A 20,868-nucleotide genomic window follows, 5' to 3' on the forward strand; every position below is an offset into this window, starting at 1 on the left:
GATGCTTCAGCTTCAAGAAAAAGAAAAGCAGGGGCAAAGACCACAAAAGAGGACAGCAGTCTAAAGGATTTATGGAGATTCAAGATCTGACTCCTAGACACAGTAAGAAATAAAATAGCTGAGCTTTTGAGCTTTCTCATAGGAACAATCAACCAAACAATGCAATTAACAATCAAAGGAAGAAAATTTCAGCAGATAAGAAACATCTGGGAAATAGTCCATCATCCTAAGGCATATGAATTTTTTATGTGCTATCAATCTTGTCTCTCCAAAGAGATCCCCACATCACATTTATTCTCTGCTGAGTCTATCATCACTATAAGGACATGGTTTGAATAGTATTTGACTGTAATTACAAAAGCAAGGAATTACCAGACCATTTGTCATTGTTGAAAATTTCTTTAGCACACAGGTTTGCAGATGGAGAGAAAGAATGGATAATGCTTTATCAGAAAGGCCATTTAAGCTTTAATGCTATGGACTTCCATTCTGTTTGAGGCTGATACCCATCCTGCAAGGTCACAAATCTCTACAGAAGAATGCAGAGACTGTTATTGTCTACTGATAAACAACCTTTAAACAAACTTTTTCCTCTTTGAGGTATAATATGTAAAAGCAAGTCAATATATTTCTATTATGATGCTCTAATACTTGCCTTGCTTCTAGATTTTGCTATGTCAAAGTCTAAGACAGTGACCAACATAGAGCTTTAATGCTGAAGGCATCCCATGGCTAAGCTACACCACGTGGACAGGCCATGGTAACACTAGGGCTGCTGGATAGCTCAAAAGACTGCCTTTTAGATATCTCCAGGGCTACTGAAACTACTACCTGGCTCAGAGATCTCCCACATAGCAATGCAGCTGTGTTGGTAGCAACTGTCACTACCTGCCTCCTTCCCTCTGAGAGCTGACTCTCCACCTTCTGACTCTGGGCCACATGCCTTTGCTGTCTGACCCATGGAGTCAGGCTGGCCAACAGTCTATGGAAAATCTCACACAAATCCATCTCAACAATGGTCCTTAGGTCCATATCCATGGGGTACCAATCACATCCTGTTCCAAATTAGGTCAATGGGAAAAGAAAATACTAGCAATAGAAAGGAGCCAAATTAGAAAAATCTATGCAGTTAGGATAGGCTGAAATATTATTATATTTGGATTTTACATTTTCCGTAGGCATTTTGTATTCAGCTTTTTTTTAAAATGTATGTAGAAATGTCTCGTTTACTGAATCTAACTGACCCAAGATTATAAATGTTTTATTACTACTTTAATAGTAGTACATTTGGAGATAAAATAATGACAAATTTTTTCAGAGTATTTTTGATAGTAGGAACTTGAAGACCAGAAATTTTAAACAGTCTACCTCTGGTTTAATGGGTTTAGAAAAGGTGGATAGCTGGGTTGCCTAAAGAAGCCTGCAAAGCACATCTCAAATCAGACATCCAAACCCAAAAAGTGCTTACAAATAAAAAATATATTCTACAACTTTACTGTTTATAATGATTGGACAATTCTGTACTACTTTTGGTAAGTCAGGTAACTTCTGCGACCTCTTGGTCCTCTAGGAATTGGAAATAACAATATTTACCTTAAATTAGTGCAAAGTGAGTAAATAACACTTTCAGATACAATTTAAGCACAAAGTAGCAATAAGGTAGCCAGGGGATTATCTGACCTCAAATAGTAATAAAAATACCAATGCATGGGTAAACTAGACATCTCAATAGCTAGAACCCAGTCTTGGACATAATAAATCACATGATGTGGAAACAGCTCTTGAAAACTTAAAATGTTTGATTTATTTGCCCCTTTTTACAGATATTAACTTCCATCTCTCACACTTAGGAAAAAAAAAGTCTTTTTCCCATATTCTTTAATAGCTTCAAAGTTGCAGAATTTGTTCCAGATTTGCTAGTTTTGGGAACATAGAAACAGCCCCACTTTACACACAGCAGAGAATGAATTATATGCTTCTACAAGTTCAGGACAATTCCCTTAGTGCTGTGTATAGAAATTACTGTTTGTGCATGGTTCCTCTGTGCTTCAGCTTTTCAATCATGGCAAAAATAATATTTTCCTAATACTTGGAGATGTACAATAATCCACATTATTCACACACACACTTCCTGGAACTTTTCTGGTAGGAGGTTTCCTTTCATTCTAACTTTGCTGTGTCAGTCAGTAGACTTTTTATACAAGTTGTGCAGCTGACTAAGAGATACACAGATTCATCCCATGGGACTGAGGAATTCTTTGCTTGTTGGAGTTTCCCTACTTATTGTTTTAATATGTGCAATACAAGTTTATATCAACTAAGGAGAAAAATTACAGTGTGGAAAATAGCAGCTGCTCTTCAGTCATTTTGTAATACAAACTAAATCTTTAGGGAACAGTATTTTAGAATTAAGCGGACAGAAATTAAATTATGCTCCTATTAAAGCTCTTGTAGATATGAACCAAACATCTTCTGGCTTACTGTAGCGGAGAAATTAAAAGTAATGAAAAAAATATGCTACAGGAGTATTTGTTTTTTACTCCCCTTTTTAAAAAATACCTCACAGCAGGAGTATTTTTTTAACAGATATTTTTATTTATTTCTCTTGTGCAAAAAACCACCTTTTTTCTTTCAATACTCTCTTGGTAAATGTTATGGTTCCAAAATCTTTTTCAGTATGACATTAAGCATTTTTTAAAAGTCTTAAAACCTGAAGTTGTGAGAAAAACATAATTTTGATCAATGAACGTGCTTCAGCCAAGAGTTGATATTTTAAATTCTGTATTAACTATTAACACAAAATGTACTTAAAAAATTAGGGTGGATCTTGATCTCTTCTATTCCATGTCTTGTCCTTAATCTTGATCCTATTCCAAAAAGGCCAAAGCTTTGTGGAGTTTTGGGACTGTGTAGTTCTACCAAAAAATCTCTTGACAGCCCCATCCCATATACATTGAGAGCCCACATATATAGGGGTTTAAGTGTACCAGAGTTTAGTTCCTTTATGGCTTTTAAATGAACTGCTTCTGGTCATGATTATTTTTTATGGTTCATATTTATCAATGTATTCTAAAGATTCTTTTGGTGACTTTTACATTTGAGATAATTTTCAGAACTCATCTCCTATAAAGAACATCTCCAGTGTGAGGAATCCCTCTGACCATCTCTAGTGTAAAAGCAGTGAAAAATTTCTGCAGTCATGTATCTTCTGGAGTCCTCCTTTACACTGTAATATTGTTTTCATCCAGCCCACGTCCTGGCAGACTTTCTGTTTCTAATGTTTCTATGTCTGAGAAATCTGTTCCTCGCAGTCTCTTTGGCAAGACATACTACTATTTTATATTCAACGTGCACATGTTTATGCTCTGTTTTGATTTTAGCTTCCTCATTTGTTATGGTTTCCACTTTTAAGTAGTATCCTTTTTTTGTATTTGTAATAACCTCTTTTATCAACTGTTCTGAGGTCCTTTCTAAGCGACCTTTTTCTAGTGCAGTAAACGGGCCTTTATGTGGTATTATGTGCTATTAGATAGCCTCCAACTGTCCTGCAAGCATTTTATATTTGTAACTGATTTTAAATTGTTTTAATTAGCTTCAAGTTTCTTAATGTTCTTTTTCTTTTCAAAGTTAGATGCTACTGTGGTGAAGGGTTTCTCTTTTAAAGATAGATGAAACATTGTCCTGTGTGGTGCACTAAAAAAAAAGCTTTCCTCTGACCAAAGACAACCAGAAACAACATCCTGTGAACTTCTCTCAGAATTGTCAGCCAGATATATTCTCTCTTCCACAAAGGACCAAGATCTGTCTTTCTCCAACAGAAAATGGTGGGCCCACAAGTTCTGCATCATTTTCACTGTTACATTTTGTCAACAAAGGTATGTTTTTTGACAGATCAATGCTTATGTGTTTCATCTGTTTTAGCTGGTTTATCTTTCATTCATCCAAACATTGCATATAATTTTGCAGCTTGACTGTAACTGAGCATCCTCCTAAGCAGAAGGAGACTCAGTATATCAAAGGACTCAGCTTATAGCTATGGCACAGTTTGACAATCTGTGAAGTATTGGAATATATAACAAAAGACCTCTACATAGGAGTTTTTTTGTTGTGCTCGGAGCATGTTTGAACATTTTGAACTTCGAACATGTTCAAAAAAAGCTGCAATAAAAGTTTTTAATAAGAAGTTATTTGAGAAAGAAGATAAGGATGGTTTCTGAGTAATCATGAACTTACCAGGCCACTAAAAGCTGAGAGTCAGGGAGCTGACAAGTTTTGTTGTCTGGATTCACAATCATAGGGTTCAGAATAAGATGAGCATTCACTGTAACAACAGGTCTGGCTCTGGGGGACAGAAATAAGGTTCACTGCACATAGAAAGAGCACAAGAGTACCCGAGTTGAAGCAGAGAAAACACTTAACTGAGATGGCCACAAAGAAGCCAGAGATGCAGGGTTACTTAGGAGAAAACACTATTATAATGCTGCTCCTACCCAAAAGAATTTTTTTTTTTTTTTGGCTCAGAAGCTGTGATACGTCCTACTGAGATTTTGACAGTTCTTCATGAAAAAAATCACAGGTTAACACATCACTGAAACAGTATCCTATAGTTAACCAGTAGATGAGTCCCAGGACTAAAGCACATCAGACACATTTCATCACACTGAGTTTTCACAAAGGGACAGAGCCTGCCTTTTTGGGATTTACAGCAGTCCTTTGGACATTTGTTTTGTACTGTCTCCATTAACAGTGACATATTCAGACTCGCTAGCTCTGTTTAAGATTCTTAAAAAAAATAAAAATAATTTGGTTAAAGTAGAAGTTGATGTAGGGTATCCTGAGTAAACAATGAAGTAAATTCTGTCTGATATTTCTTGAGAAAATTGACTTTGTAAATCAGGAATAATTATCAGTAAATTCTGCTGAGTACATGGATATATAGTTGTGGTAATGGGAACCACCCCTCTGAAACTGTTATTTAGTAATGAGATAATCTAAAACCGTGAGTAATTTAGAAGAGAAATGAAAACAAGTAAGGGTCCAGATTCTGTTATTTTTAAGGCAGAAGTACTATTTTACAGTAACTTACATAATTCTGGCTAACTCAGCTTATTACAAAATTACTTTCTTCATATTTTAGTACACATTTGAGCTTTTATGATTACTTATCTATATTACTTCAGCAAGACATTGAAAAATAAAATTACTCTCTTCATTTTTGTGCGACAGGGAAACCTTTTTTCTAGCAAATTTTGGTTAACAACATTCTATTTCACCAAAATGACAGATTGTATATTTGGTACGTTCTGGCCAGGAAATGGCCATCTGCTACTCACTGTCTTAAACTAAATAGAACAGATTTTATTGTTATTGAAAATACACAGTGGATCTAATTCTCCAACATTTCACATCCTGTGCAGTCATTCATGGCACTGCAAAGTGATGCATTGCAAAGTATTTGCATGATTCTTTAACAGGGAAGTAGGAAAATCAGGTCTATTCACTGCATTCTACAGTGTTAGTTGAAATGAGCTAACATTCCTGTTTTACAAAATTCTTATGCTTTCACAAGCATTCAGTTGAGAAGTAGAACATGCCTTCTCTCCATCAGGTGCTGCTGGGAAGACAGACAGGAATCAAGAAACATGACTACTTGGTTGTAGCAATGGATGGTGAATACTCAAATGTGAACAACTGTCAGCCTGGCTGGACAAAGAGAGCAGTAACAGATTTTTGTTTATGTACTTGGTTTAGTTTTAAGTTATAACTCTAATTAAAAAATGCATTTAGTGGAATTCCATAGTCAGCAAGAACTTTTTGTTTTGTAAAACGGGATCTCGTGCATTTTTTTTAAACTGAGGCTAAAAGGAGTAGTCTTTATTCTCAATAAATAGTTCATCTTAACATATATGACCTCTGAAGAACCAGAGTCACTTTGAAATTTCTTACTAGCACCATTCCCCGTGAAAAGAAATTAATTTTCAATTCTATGCCTTTTAATTTTTTTATTTAAAATTAACTGAGGAGTCAAACATTCCAGAAGCTTCTTAAGCTATGACTAAGCATGGAAATTTTCATTAAAAATTACAAGTTCTGAGCATGGGAAAAAGCATTTGTTTCTCACAAGATGTTTAATTTATCATCTCTAGTGATCTGTTTTTATGCATTGCAACAGAGAAACACAGGAATCTGAAATTTGTTTATTTTCAAATCTCTCACCAAAGCTGTAAAATATAAAATCCATTGTATTTGCCACATACCTGTAAACAACGGCTTTCCCAGCTCCAAATGCACCCACAATTAAATCTGGAAAAAACAATGGTTTCAGAAGAGATATATAGATATCTCTCACACATTTTTTTCTGCCTAAATTAGATATTTACATTAAAAATGCAGTAACATAAAACAAATACAATATTCCTTTCTAAGCAATTTTTTTTCGAAAGTGTACCTGAAAGAAAACACTTCACATTGTCAGAGACTGCCTCAGAAATGTCTCAGTTGTACCCAGTAAATGCCAATCAATCTATTTAACACAAGGTCACCCAATCCACAATCTCACTTCTCTCCAACTTGTATCTCAAAGAGATGCAAATCAATTCTTGTCACTTTCATACAAGTCATGTTGAAAATTTATGATGTTCCTTCCTCACAATCTTTTCCGTCCTGCTTTGTGTTTTAAGTAATTTGGTCATTAATTCAAGCATTACATCTCTGTGCACATAAAGACAAGGCAAGGTCAGAGGATGGCTGTTTTCAGAGCGCCTAATATTTCCAGTATTGCAGCAGCATGTACTAAGGCTTACAACAGTTGTCCATCTAAAGCCATCTTTTTCCCCAACACTCACCGTTCCAAACAGATGGAGTCAACAACACAAATGCTATACTGGGACTTGGGCACTTCTTTGTTAGTGGTCGTCAGCTTGGGTTTGGGAATCTACAGGACCAAATGTTTCCTCTTTTTGTCTCGAGCCCTCTCACAGGGCTCCCCAGAAAGATCCAGACTGGTTTGCTGGATCCATTCAGGCCTGCTGGAGAAAAACTGGAGCCAAGCAGTGATGAAAAAAGATCAAGTTTCCTGCTGCCTCTGACTTTGGGAAGAGCTTTGTTTCATTTTCAAGGCCCCCAGATGTCCATCTGGGCACTCCTTTCACTCCACTGTTGTTACTATACGATTTAATTGACACGTGTCCGATTCAGTACACTGAGCCTTACAACAGACCTTGCAGTGGTACAGACTGGCAACCTAAATGGATTTAAATAAGTTAATTAAACCAGTACTCAGGGTTGTAAACAAAGCCTTACTTGCTGCTTTTATAGTTTTAGCACTGGTTTGCTTAAGAAGCCCAGAAGTAATCGAGCATGATGCAAATACAAAGCTTTGATGTTAATTAGCTGGATCGGTTTGATCCAGGGCTGGCAGCCTGTTTTCTAGTGCTCCTTTGTCTTTCAGATGGCCAGGATTTCACAAGTTTAAACAAGTACTTCGCATGGGCATCAGCTGGTCCTACGCTGAATTCCACTGAATAACATACTAATAGGAGAAGGCATGGACAGTTTACGGGTCTGATCCTCTTTTTGTACAACATTTACATTTTTCTAGTTTCATTGGCCTTAGAGAAATATGCTTCAGGGTCAGGGACACTTTAAATAGCAGAAGAAAATGAGTGTTGTTTTTAACTCCTTTTTGGGACATTTATGTGTACTTTTAATTAGTAGCTTTTTTAGACAACTTGCACACAGTACCAAATCTAAAGATGTTTAAATAAATAACTATTTGAGACAAAGCCATCATCATAAAGGCTACACCACACACGAGGCAAAACTTTTCCTGGAAGCTCACTGATAGCAGCACCCACAGCAACCCTCCAGAAACATTTAATAGTTTGTTGATTTCTTTTGTGTTTGAGGTTTTCTATGGGTTTTGTGTTAGGTTTTTTTCCCTGTTTGTTGGTTTGTTTTTTTTTAAATGAAAAAGAAATGTTATGTTATTAACAGAAAGTGAAAGACAAGAAGGAAGGGGTTTCTATTCTGTTGTTCCCAGGTGGATACTCTTTATGAATTCTGCAACAGACTTGACTTACAGCATGTACTGTTTTATACTAGACTTGATAAATCAAAAAGTTTCAGGGCTATGTTACGGCAGAGACAAAACAGGTAGACATCCAAGACTTATCCGGACCCTGGTCTTGGGATGATTTCATAATCCAATCTTTCATTAAAAAATCATAGAATCACAGAATATGTTGAGTTGGAAGGGACCCACCAGGATCATTGAAGTCCAGCTCCTGGCCCTGCACAGGACACCTCAAGAATCACACCATGTGCCTGAGAGCATTGTCAAAATTCTTCTTGAACTCTGTCAGGCTTGTGACCACTTCCCTGAGGAGCCTGTTCCAGAGCCCAACCATTCTCTGAGTGAAAAAACTTTTCCTGATATCTAATCTAAGTCTCCTCCAACTCAGCTTCATGATGTTTCTTCAAATCCTGTCACTGGTCACCATACAGAAGAGATCAGTGCCTGCCCCTCCTCCTCCTCTCATAAGGAAGTTGTAACTGCAATGAGGTCTCCCCTCAGTCTCCTCTTCTCCAGGCTGAACAGACCAAGTGCCCTCAGCTGCTCCTCATACAGCTTCCCCTCAAGGCCCTTCACCATCTTTGTTGTCTCCTTTGGGTACTCTCTAACAGTTTAATACCTTTCTTACATTGCAGTGCCCAAAACTGCCACAATATTCAAGGTGAGGCTGCCCCAGTGCAGAGCAGAGAGGGACAATCCCCTCCCTCACTCAACTGGCTTTGCCTGATGCCCCCCAGGACATGGTTGGCCCTCCTGGCTGCCAGGGCACTGATGACTCATATTCAACTTGCTATCGACCAGGACCCCGAGATCCCTTTCAGTGGCACTGTTTTTCAGCCCCTTGCTTCCCACTGTATTCACAGAACCAGGGTTGCCCCATCCCAGGTGCAGAATCCAGTACTTGCCCTTATTAAACTTCATAATTTGGTGATTGTCTAGCTTTCTAACTTATCAAGGTCTCTCTGCAGGGCCTCCCTGCCTTTGAGGGAGTCAACAGCTCCTCTCAATTTAGTGTCGTTGGCAAACTTCTTTCTGGTTTTCCATGAGCAGTGTTTCCGCACTGCCACTTCAGCCAGGTTTGGTGACACAGTAAAAAAGATGAGGACCTTCAATCATAGCACCACCACAAAGGCCCTGTTTGAGCACACTCTAAGGGCAGCCAGGACTGTGCTTATCTTTCTTTTTTGGAAGCTCTTACTTTTACCCTGATGTGTCCTTCGTTCTCTGTTCTAAACCACGCTTATTCTTGATCCAAAGATCTTGAATGAGTGAAACTACTCAGTAGAGAAAGTGGAATTAAGAATGAATATGCAAACAATAAAATATATTTATACCCAGTAGTGACATCTACGATCTAATGCAAGGACAAAGTGATTATGTATTCAAGCAAAGTATTTGCTGGAAAATTCATTAGGGAGTTTTCTTTGCTTCTACTTGTTCTATTACAGAGCAGCAGTTTTATTCTTCTTTCTTTCATTGCTTTGTGAGGTGCAACTTCTATACCTATCACTGGAAAAAAACATTTTTGATGTTGATACGAATGCATGAGATTTGAATATACATCCAATCAGAGCACTTTTATAAGCAGAAGTTTTGAATTTGTTGTGTGTTCTGCAGAAGAATGTTGCTAATCATTTTTACAAAAAAAATGCATGAGACGTCTAAATTATCTGAAGTTTGGCAACTTTCCCCTCCTAAAAATAGAGAGAAGTTGTCTTTATTAATACTTGTTAATGCTATGCATGCAACGTCACTGATGCAAAGGTCACTAGCTTAAAAACAAGGAAGGCTTTAACAACCAATTACACAGCAAAAAAAAAGGCCAGCTTTAAAAAAGCAGCTTAACTCCTTATAACCCTTCCAAACAGAGCCTGAAGAAAAGCATATGAAAACCTTAACTCCTTTGCATTAGTGAGGGGTTTTTTTAAGCTCAGATTAAAATGTATATATATAAAGAGAGAAACAAAGAAGGAGAAGTATCAGAATCACGAAGTCTCCTTCACTACTTCTTTTCTCATATTTCATGTTTTCAGGATGATGAGGGGCCTCATCGGTTTAGGTAAATGACCACTTTGCCTATGTTGTCTCTTTCAGAAGATTTTTTATCAGCTGCTCCCCTTCAGAGAAGCCGAGATCCAGAAGAGGGAACTGGTGGCAGCAGCCGTGAGCTTCTGCCTCGTTGCTGTTGTGGGATAAATGAGCTGTGGGGTCACAGTCACACTGCAAAAACTAAGAAAACAAGCTTGGAGTGACTCCACAGGAATTCTTATCTTCCATTTCAACACAGCTTACGGGTTGCATACATTAGTGTCCCAACTGGTAGAGTTCACAGAGCTTAATCCTGAAACAAGTGTCTTTGGCATGTATTTAACTGACGTCAAGGAGCACAAAGCTAAGCAATCCTAATGCTTATTTCAAATTTTACTTTGCTCTGAAGAGAAGGGTTCCAAGATGCCCTCTGGTGAATCCATTTTCTGAGATAAAATTATCATAAAAAGTTAAGGAGATGGCACTGAAAGGCACACTGGAATTTGCAAGCTGGTCTATTTACCTGCACCTTCTGCCATGTGGCTTTTCCAGACCTGAAACACCATATGATAAAGGGCAGAAACTTGCCATGATGCTCCCTACCTAGATCTTCAACCAAATGAAATAGGAAGATCAACAAGGTCTTACTTCCAGTCTCAATTTATATATTCATTTATTAACTTGAGAAAATTCTTTGATACCCTGGTATTTTTAAAGGACATCTCCATTACCTGTGAGAGACACAGGCTCAGGGAGGAACATGCATCGTGCTCAGCACCCTAGATTTGGTTTGAGTTCGTCCAGTAACCCTAAAAGAAATTGCCAAGGCATGGTATCTCATCTTGCTTCATGGGGGACAGTGACCAAGGAAAACAGCCACGAACAACTACGTATCTGGCACTCACCTCACTTCTGAGAAACATAAAAATGAAATGACAGCTGGGTCACCTCACCAATGCAACTCTATCAAGATAGGCAGGAAAACATTAACTTCAGGGAATCAGAATGATTTGCTGACAGCTTTAGATATAACTTTATGTAGTCTGTCAGTTTAATTGGACAATATAAAAAGGGACTGGAAAATAATTAGGATTATATTCTATCTGAGTACAGGTGCTAATAGAAATTTCATAAAAGCGAGTGAGAAAACTGCCTAGCTGCAAACCCTGTTAAAAAAATCTTTGTGAGCCTTCTTGCTTTTTATTTTCCTCAGCAGATCAGCTTCCAAAAAGGCTAATGATCATATTTCTATTTGTTTTCTAGGATTTCAGCATCCATTATGATCCCAAATCTCAGTCGGAAGGGTCCAAATAAAATTTCCTTCAAATGGCCATCACTTCAGGCTTGACCATAGTAAAAAACACAGGGCCATCCAGTTTAGCCAGCTTTACTCAAGAATTTTAGTTAAATACTACAAACAGCCACCAAACAAAACAGAGTCACTTTCTTCCAATCCTACTATTCTCAACTGCCTTGATCCTACTCTGTTTTTCAATCATTCTGGTAGCAGGTCTGTTAAGTATACTACCTAAGGCTAATTCATATCAACACTTCTCCCTTTTGTCTGAATGAGTCTCTTTTATAATACAACTATATTATTTATTATATTACAGATAAATCCCAAAGAGGGCAGTTAGTGTATCATCACTTCAGTAAAACATTATTTATTGGGATCAATGGCTTTACTCTTGTATTGGGCCCAATATGGGGATTTCATTAAGTATCTCGAAGAATTTTGGAAAAGCACACCTATAAATTACACGGATATTAATTTGCCATAAAATGAACAAATTTGTAGGCAAATCTGAGGTTCTCTCTACAGTTTTGATCGATTACTCATGTGAAAACGTAATTATCTGGTAGAAGCAGTTCAGCTTTTCTGCATTTGCTGGCAAAACCCAAGCCGTTGTTCTGGCTCCCACACACAGCAGTCTGCTCTTGGCAGAGCAGATGCAGCTTCTCATTGATTTAATTTGTTTGTCTTCCACAAAGCTCCTGGACCAACTTCATAATTTAATCATGACTAGATTCCGATTTGTGATATTTTTGGCACAATGCCTATTGTTCACAAAAAAATTTATGAATCTGAAGAACCCTTGCCTCTAAGAAAGAAACTTGAGGATTTTCTTCCTGCAGTTTAACGTACTCAGCAGATGGAGCTGTTAAATACTCCTATTTTAATAAGATTAGACTGGATTACTGAAGTTCTGAGGAAATGTTGTCTGATTATCACACTTCTTTCCTTCTTAAAATGTTTCTAGAGTAATCTGTTTATATTAACTACATGATATTCTTAAGCTAATAATGGAATCCAAAATAACAAGGCATGAAGGTGCCTTACCCATTTCCCTTTGCTAACAAAGGCTTGACTAAAAAGAACAATCAAAAGAACAGGCCAACAACTGTATTTGAACTAAAGCAGAATATCTTGAAGATGAAGCTTCAGTGGTACTGATTCCAGAATGACTCTCTAAATTACTAAGGAAGAGTTACACAAGCATCTAAACAGCTAGGGAGAAGAAACAACAGTGCATAATTTATTTGAGCAATTAACTAATTAACTAATCAACAGTCTTTGAACAATGATTTCATCTAGAGCATTGTTCTGAATCCACCCACACGGTTAAAAGAAACTGGATAAATCATCCTGGTTCACAAACACATTTGAAAAAAACCACAGTCTGCGGGAGGATATGCCACAAGAAGAAAGTAACTTTAATGAGTAAGTTTTTCATTATAAACTATTTGCTTAGCTATAATCAGCCATCAAGTGACTGAACATATGCTGAAATGTGAGGGTGGAAACCTTACAGCCTCCAAATGCCTGAGCTGTGCACAGATAGATGAACCAGCTGGAAGTGCGGCACCATCACCTAGACAATCACAGGCTCCAAGCACTCAGTGGGGACTAGCTTTGAACGGATGCCCAGAAGCCAAAAAAAACAAATTTCTTTCCCATTAAAGAGATTTATGGATTTCTTTGGTTTCTATGAAAATTGAACTATGCTAATAGAAAAAGACAAATAAAATTATAAATAAAATAAACTATAATGCAAAATGCATGCCTTTGCTTCATTCCCTGCTCCAGGCCTTGATGACACACATAAAGCTCAGGATGGAGCAAAGGGGCCCTAAGAGTCCCAGAATTACAGGAGAGTGGAAGCTGTCTTGGAAAATTACCATCATGGGGTTCAGATGTCCCAGAGGAGAAGAGAGCCAGGAAGACTGTGCTGAGAAATTTCATAATACCTTTATGCAAACCTTGAAGAGCTCTGTCACAGGGAATCCCATGGTTATATAAACTGTGTTACGGGCCTCACCAGTACGATCTCAGACACAGGACAGTGATGCTTTGCGATATCCTAACCTCAGCACTGAAAACAGCAAAACAGAATCTCATGCAGAATTCCAGCTACCACTGTATTTGCACTTAACTGATGGAAAAAGCCAATCTTTTGCACTTTTTCACTCCATTCACCTCCTTTTTTCTTTAATCCCATTTATTCTTTTTATATGACTGACAATCCAGAGTAACAGTGTTGTTAGTATTTACTACGGAAGCAGAAGTGAGATTAGATCCCCTTCTTTGAATATGACCTTAGACATGAGCTGGCAGAAAACAGTAAAATGGATCATCTGTTGAAAGATGTTACAATTATGTCAGTGTTAGTAAATTAGTGGCAGAGAATGTGCCTGTGTGCTGTACCTTTACTGTCTGCAGTGGTATCATTAGAATGTCCCTAAAGCAGTTGGTCTATGCCAATTATTAGTCTCCAAAAGGGAGAACGCAGTAACCCTGTTTTGGCAAAAAAGTGAGTTTGATAGTATGGACAAGGAGTGTTCGGTGACAGTTCAGAACCAAAGACAGCATATTTCATTTACTAGTGTAGATGTAGCTTAAGAGGATTAATTGGTCTTTACCTTCTAACTCTTACATGACTACAAAGATGGGAGCATCCATCCATTCATTGCCACCATCACCCCTGTTTGGCACTGCAATCCTTCTAGGTGAGGAAGAATACTCTATTTGGGGCTGAAGGTGATGAATACCAACACAGAGAGAATGAACAGCTGCAGCTGCATGTCTTTAGAACTGTTAGGATGATCAGCACAGCTTTCTGCCTCTGCTGCTTCCCAGGGTTGAAAGTTTCCCACTACCTCCAAAGCCTGCAAAGCAGCGACTACCATGTTATCACCCTTGTCTGTGTTGATAAAGGAACAGATTTGTGCACATAACATCTGGAGTGTCTGTAAGTATGACACAATTTACAGAACTCCTTTCCTGGAAAGCTGTGGAGATGTAAACTAAAGGTTGTGCTTAGTAACAAAAACTCAGTCTTCCCTGTTGAAAGGCTAGAAAAATCTCTGTATTTTCACAATGCTGACAGTAGAGGTCTGTTACTCTTGCAGTGGTAACATCTGTGCCAGGACAGCTGAAGAGAGATGGTCATTACACTGACAGGACTGCTAATGAGAGGGAAAAGCAGCCCTGTCTGCATGCTGACCCTACCAGAGAAAGTTCCATTTTTAGGTACGATGTTGAACAGGTAGTCATTCAACTGTCTGTATCCTGTGCTTTGTGCAGTGAGTGGCTACACAGTGAAATTAAAGTCAGGGCATGAACTTGAGCACTGTGTTGGTACTGTCCATATTTTTGTATTGTTAGTACAGATTCAGCTGTGATTTTAGCATGTGCAAGCTTCATCTTCTCCCTCTTTTCTTCTCTGTCCCTGAGCTTATACTGGCATTTGGGTGAAGAGAGAAAGATATCACTTCCTGTACCAAATGGCTGCTGTTCTCCAGAAGGCTAACAGGTTAAATTCAGACTGAATTGAACTCCAAGCCAAGAGGGGCTTTAACCTTTCTCCAATGGGAGAAAAATTAGACTGTGGTCCACCCTCACTTTTTAGGAACTGTATTTATTCCTCAACTTGTAATCAAAGAGCACTGGTTCATGGGCTCAATACAGTGATCCCAGGATGAATCTAAGTAGTTGTGACAAGAAGCCATATAAACACATGGTATTTTCTGGCTTGGTCAGTGACCTGGTCCAAAACCATGAATACATGATCTGAACTAATGAAGGTCTGAACCTCTAAAAGCTCTGAAAATGTTACACAGTACATTAAAAATGAAATGGAAGATTAACTCCCATCTCTCAGCCTCTCAATTCCTAGCAGGCGTTTGCCTGACTCATGAACAATGTTAGGCACAAGGGTTAGAGTAAATTATACAAGAACAGTTACAGTTATACAAGTCAGTCCTGAACACTTGAACTCTAGCCATGGAAGAGCTAATTGCTTGGAGAATCTCACCTTAGACAGTGGCAATACATGTTTATGCCTGCAGCCAGACATTACAGCTGGCTCTCATTTCTCAGTCTACAGGGTCAGAACTTCTGAGAGTGATGTGTCAGCATAATTTGGTTTTATTACATTGTTCTTCTTATAAAATACAAACATTAAAAAGCTTTAATTAAAATTTTTTATTATATTTTTTCCCTAATATTTCACAATCCTCTTTGAATTACAGGCACAAACTGTAAGTAGTTTGGGAAGCATGGAATTAAAGGCTAGTTTTCTAGACCTTCTATAGTCAGCAAGACTCAGTTTATCTAAAATAAAACTTACTTCTTATTCCTTCCAACTTCAGTACCTCACTTCCTCCTTGTACAAGGATTGCCCTTCAGCACTTCCGTCAGGAGGCAAAGAAGAAAAGCTCTTTGACACAAGAAGGATTACTTATTTCATCGCCTAGCATATTTGTTCTGTGCTCCCATTTCCCCATATTATTTCCTTTCTTTTTTTATCCCTTTTTCCCATAGGAAGGCTATTTTTGTGCTAGTACTGTACCATGTTTGTGTTATTTTTACAGCTCTGTTTTGGTGCTTCAAGACTTCGTGAATTAAGGAAGAGGTGGTTGACTGACAGTAAGGGCTGTTTCTTCTCATTTTCTGAGAGATCCTCCCCAGTACTCTGCACTGCTCATCCAGATACTCAGCTGAGGGATGGAGGGAAAAGCTAGTTACAGTAAATGCAGGGTGGTGGATTTTTACTTTTTTTTTTTGGAAATGAATAATTCATGTAATAAAACCAAACCATCAAACACATAGTGAGCTAACACCACAATGTCAAATTCTGGTAGTAGGATGCATGGTGGAGCCAACAATGACAAGTAGAATAATTCCAAGAAATCTCACAACTATAGTTGTTCCTCAGTATATATTAGGAAGATCAAGACTCATTACCCAAACTTTCCACAAGTTAGCTGAAAAGATGCTCCATATAAAGTATGCTAATACAGTAGTGAGATTTCTACTCCACTTTCTTCCCTATGTGAGTCAAAGAATCTCTCCCTTCCCTCTATCTTTTCAATCTTAGAAATGTCAGGAATGCCATATCCTGTTTTCTTTGGTTTTGGTGGGGGGCCTTGTGGGTGCTTGAGGAGATGTTTAAATGTTGAAACTTTAATAAAGAGTTCTGTTGTCCAAAAGAACCTCATTAGTCATGGACAATGAAAGACTATTAATAGCAACATCAACAATATGCATACAAAAAGTCAAAACAGCGTTTAAAAGCCCTTTCTTCTCTCAAATGCTAAAGATCCTCTTACTGCAGTCTTGTGATAGCCTCACTTTATTACTCTGTGGTCAGCTTTTCTGTTTGTAAAACTGTGATTTCTATTGTAAACACCCCTTCCCAGAAATTCCCTTCTGCGTTTTTAAAGGCACCCTTTTCAAGGTTTTTACAATTCATCACAAAAAGGTAAAAAAGATCCCATTTTTGTCCTTTTGAAAAATTTTTACTTTTGAATAATACAACTTTTAAGAACTTTAGCCTTGAAATAAGCCAGGATAACAAAAGTGATTTTGTAGTAAGTCAGGGAAGTGCAGACTATTAGCATTTTACTGTGGATGAACCTTTCACAATAACAAAATACGATGTTTTACTGCATGCCCTTGCTAAGGCTTCTGAACTGTGAAGAAAAGAAACAGAATATATTTGTTTCCAGAGGAGAGAGAGTAAATACAAGTACACTCACACTACTTAGGTGCTAGAAAAAAATTTCTTTAAAAAATAAATACTTCCCTGTGAAACTTGTGTTACAAACTTGATAAATGTAAATACCGACTTTATTAGATAAGCTAATAAGGAAGAATCAAAGCTACCCTAAAAATGAGGAGTCCATGTAGCAAAATGAAAACAGAGACAGAAAGGTCCAAATAAAGTATTTACCTTTAAGCAATTCAGATTCTTTCTGCTTTTTTGTAGTGCAATCAAAGCCATTAACTATATATAGCTGTGTCTCTTCTGACAGCAAAAAATAACTTAGCAACACAACCAAGTCAATCCCTTATTTACAATACAACATGTTTCTAATTAAGAAAGAATGCCAGGATGAAGGAGACCTTACAAGTTGAATAAGCTGAGAGCTTTCAATTTTTGGAAGTGGGGGGAAAGGGTTAAGCTTTTTATTGTCAACTTCACATGTTTTATGTTAATACAACTATTTAAGCCCTTTCTTGACTTTCTGATCATGTCTTTTGACAGGAAAGGGAGTATTTGTTTTTGTCTGATTTTAACTCTCAGGAAAGTGAACAAGAACTATCCAAAATGTCTGTTCTTTATTCTGACCTCTGCCTTCCAAAAGGAGCAGTGTAGGCATGATGTATTTTCCAGAGAATGGAAGTATAAAATTCCATTTCTAATGGAAAAATCTTACCTGGATAATCATTCTTGTCTACATCTGAGTCTCCCCTTAGAGTGAAGCCAAATCCCGAAGGCATGGACTGTGAGGCCCAGGCTCCATTGAGAACCTGGGAAGGGTTAGTGTTTAACCCATTACTGTATCCATTGTAAATGAGAACTTTCCCTCTTCTGTCTTCTCCTGCAAATGGTGCACCAATAGCAATGTCTGCAGTGAAGGAAAAAAAAAAATGAGAAGAAAAAAAAGAAAAAAAAGGAAAAAAAGAATGGGCACAGTTAAAAATTAAAAAACCCTGACACAAATGGCTCCTGCTACAAACATGCAAGATCTTCAACATTCTATACTTCTAGTTTTAAGGCAAATATACAAAAATGCTTGCAGTGTCTTTTCTGTGTCAAAGTTTCATGACAAAAGCTTATAAAATAATCCTTTGAAAATGTTATTGAATTATACTAAATAGCCAGTCCACACTGGATTCCTCTACATATTTCCAGGGCAGTTAACTAGCTTTAATAAACCAAGAACTAATGAATGCCTGCTTCTACTTTAATATTTTTAAACAGGCACAAATTTTCCTTGATTTCCTCTATCATCTAATTAAAAAGGAACAGCTGTTAGATAAAACTAATTTTCTTTTTCCAGATAAAATATTCTACATAGACAAAAAAATTCCATCCCTTAAATATGCAGTGCTCTAGTATACAAAAGAGAACAATAGAATATCATATTTTCATTTATACTAAGCCATCATCTTATTGAGAAATAAGAATATTTCCAAGTCAGGAATCTAACAGGAAGGTTTGGGCACTGTGCAATTAAACACTTCAGTTCTTAAAAATGAGGTGCCATACTGAAGAAGCAGAACTCACAGTGCTCTTCTTACTTCCTATGCATGGGATGTGGAGACGGTCATGTTCTAGACTGAGATTCAACAGCCACATTATCTGAGCTAGCCAATAGAAAACACTAGAGGATACATATCTACAACTCTAATTTTTAGGTTCTGATGTAGAAGCTGATGCTGAATTTCTTTGTTAAACTTAAATCGAGCACCTGCAATCTGTAGCTTCTCTCTAAAGGCAGAAATGCACCAATGTTCTATAACTGGCATCTTCAGTTATGAAGCAGAAGACTTGGGCTCAAGATTCTTCTTAGTCTTTACACAGTGACAGAGAAAAACAGCAATGTCTCCTGCCTGCCTTATCTGAATTCTGGAGAGCAGACCAACATTCCCTGCCCAGAGTAGCTGAGGGCATCTGCTATTGCCACAGGTAGAAAACAGGAAGTCTCCACCATGGGGTTCAGCTGTCTGAACTCCACTGTGGGATTCCAGAACAAGCCAGTGAGAGTATTCTCAGCAGTCACAATCCAATGGCTTCTACCCACAGGATGGTATTCGTATTTTGTGCAGTCTGAACCCCAATACAATCCTATGACTCCCAACATGACTTTTTCCTTGCACAGCAGCCACACAGTGAGGACCTTGCCTCAGAATCTAGTGGCTAGAACACTGTGAAAAACAGCCCTCAAGTTATGAAGGAGCAAAATCCATTAATTTTTCCTTTGTGGGCCAACTATCTTAAATGCTACTGTGCAAAATAGCTCCTCTAGGAAAAAATTCTTGCTGTTTTAGATGCAGAGATGCCTGCTTTGAAGATCCCTAACACCCTGAAAATAAGTAAGGAAATGCATGCAGAGAAAACCAAGGTGCTACTGACCACGTCTAGGAGACTGACTCTAGGTGCTCAAGGCATCCCAGTCATCGCAGTTACTTTACTTGTACTGTTTTCTTGAATGTAGGCTGCCAGTTAACCTACATGAACATTTTGTTGTGTGTATGTGCTATAAGCATTTGAAAAAAGGACCCATTATGCAAGTGTTTCTTTTGGTGCCTAAGTACCAATGGAAGGTTGATTCCAAATTGTATTTCTGTACTTGTCCAATTCTTTCATTGTTGACAAAATGCTTCATGTGCTGAGCCTCATTCAATTCTCAAACTCTTCCCAGCATTTGAGAACTCTGCTTTTAAACAAGTGCAAACAGCTTAACTAAGTAAATAAATGAAATTATAGTCATAAACCAAAGAATAATATTTTTATTCAAATGAAAATACTAATGTTTAGTAAAAGTAGCACTATAGTCAATATGACTGTCCTCTTATTGGGAAGCTTTTCATGATTTGGCTCTCAATATCAATTTCATTAACATTAGTGTAAATTCTCATGACCTTCAAAGGCTGTTACAAGTTAAAAAGCCTTTTTCAGCCACTGCACAGACACTTCATATTCACTGCTTAGCTATTTTTAATTTTAATGTTATACAGAGATATACTACATTACATACAAATTACCATTATATCCATCTTGATTGAGATCTCCAAGGTGTGTGATTGCACTGCCAAATCTACCAAACACTTCCATGCCTGTCAGAATTTGAGGATCTCTGAAGAGGAATGCACTTTCTTGCAGGTACAGATAAACTTGCCCAACTTCTTTAGGCTTGCTCTCAAATTCTCGTTCCATAAAGAGAGGGGCACCAACTAAGATATCATCTAAACTGGAACAGTCAAACAAAAAGCAGTGTCACTGAGAGACTGAGTGCAAACAACACATTTTAGGCATTTGCTAAAGAGGAAGCTGATAATTATCATAGAGTCATATTCTAACTGAGGTAAGAAGGCAATTCTAGATTTCTAGTCCAAACACTTGTTAAAAGCATGGTCAATTAGAGAAGGCTGCCCACAGTTATGCCCAGTCCAGTTCTGAATATCTCCATAGATGGAGACTCCACACCTCCCTGGGCAACTGCTTCCAGTGTTTGATCACCATCACAGCAAAAAAAATTATTTTTAGATTTAAACAGAATTTCTTGCACTTCAATTTATGCTCACAATAGACACTGAAAACTTATACTTTGCAGTTAACAATCCTGAAGTCAGCAATTTAACTAATGGGGAATCTGTGTTACTAGAACAAATTCTGTAGATCTGTTCTGTCAACAGTGCTAGTGAGAGACAAATCTTAGTATAAAATTTAGTTTCTGCAACTTATACATCAGTA

At 37.7% G+C, this 20,868-nt stretch overlaps 1 protein-coding gene across 2 annotated transcripts in view; it reads right to left on the bottom strand.

The window, feature by feature from the left end:
* The window catches only part of ITGA8 (integrin subunit alpha 8), a 108,958-nt gene that overhangs the window by 61,607 nt on the left and 26,483 nt on the right, over positions 1–20,868 (bottom strand). For both annotated transcript variants that reach the window (XM_064678851.1, XM_064678857.1), the window contains exons 12-15: positions 20,160–20,365; positions 17,825–18,016; positions 6,258–6,303; positions 4,234–4,341 (exon numbers count right to left, since the gene is read on the bottom strand). In XM_064678851.1, coding sequence (XP_064534921.1) covers positions 4,234–4,341; positions 6,258–6,303; positions 17,825–18,016; positions 20,160–20,365 — 552 coding nt within the window. The remainder of the gene's footprint in view (positions 1–4,233; positions 4,342–6,257; positions 6,304–17,824; positions 18,017–20,159; positions 20,366–20,868) is intronic.

The sequence above is a fragment of the Pseudopipra pipra genome, chromosome 1 (genome assembly GCF_036250125.1).
Source record: "Pseudopipra pipra isolate bDixPip1 chromosome 1, bDixPip1.hap1, whole genome shotgun sequence".
Lineage (NCBI taxonomy): Eukaryota > Metazoa > Chordata > Aves > Passeriformes > Pipridae > Pseudopipra > Pseudopipra pipra.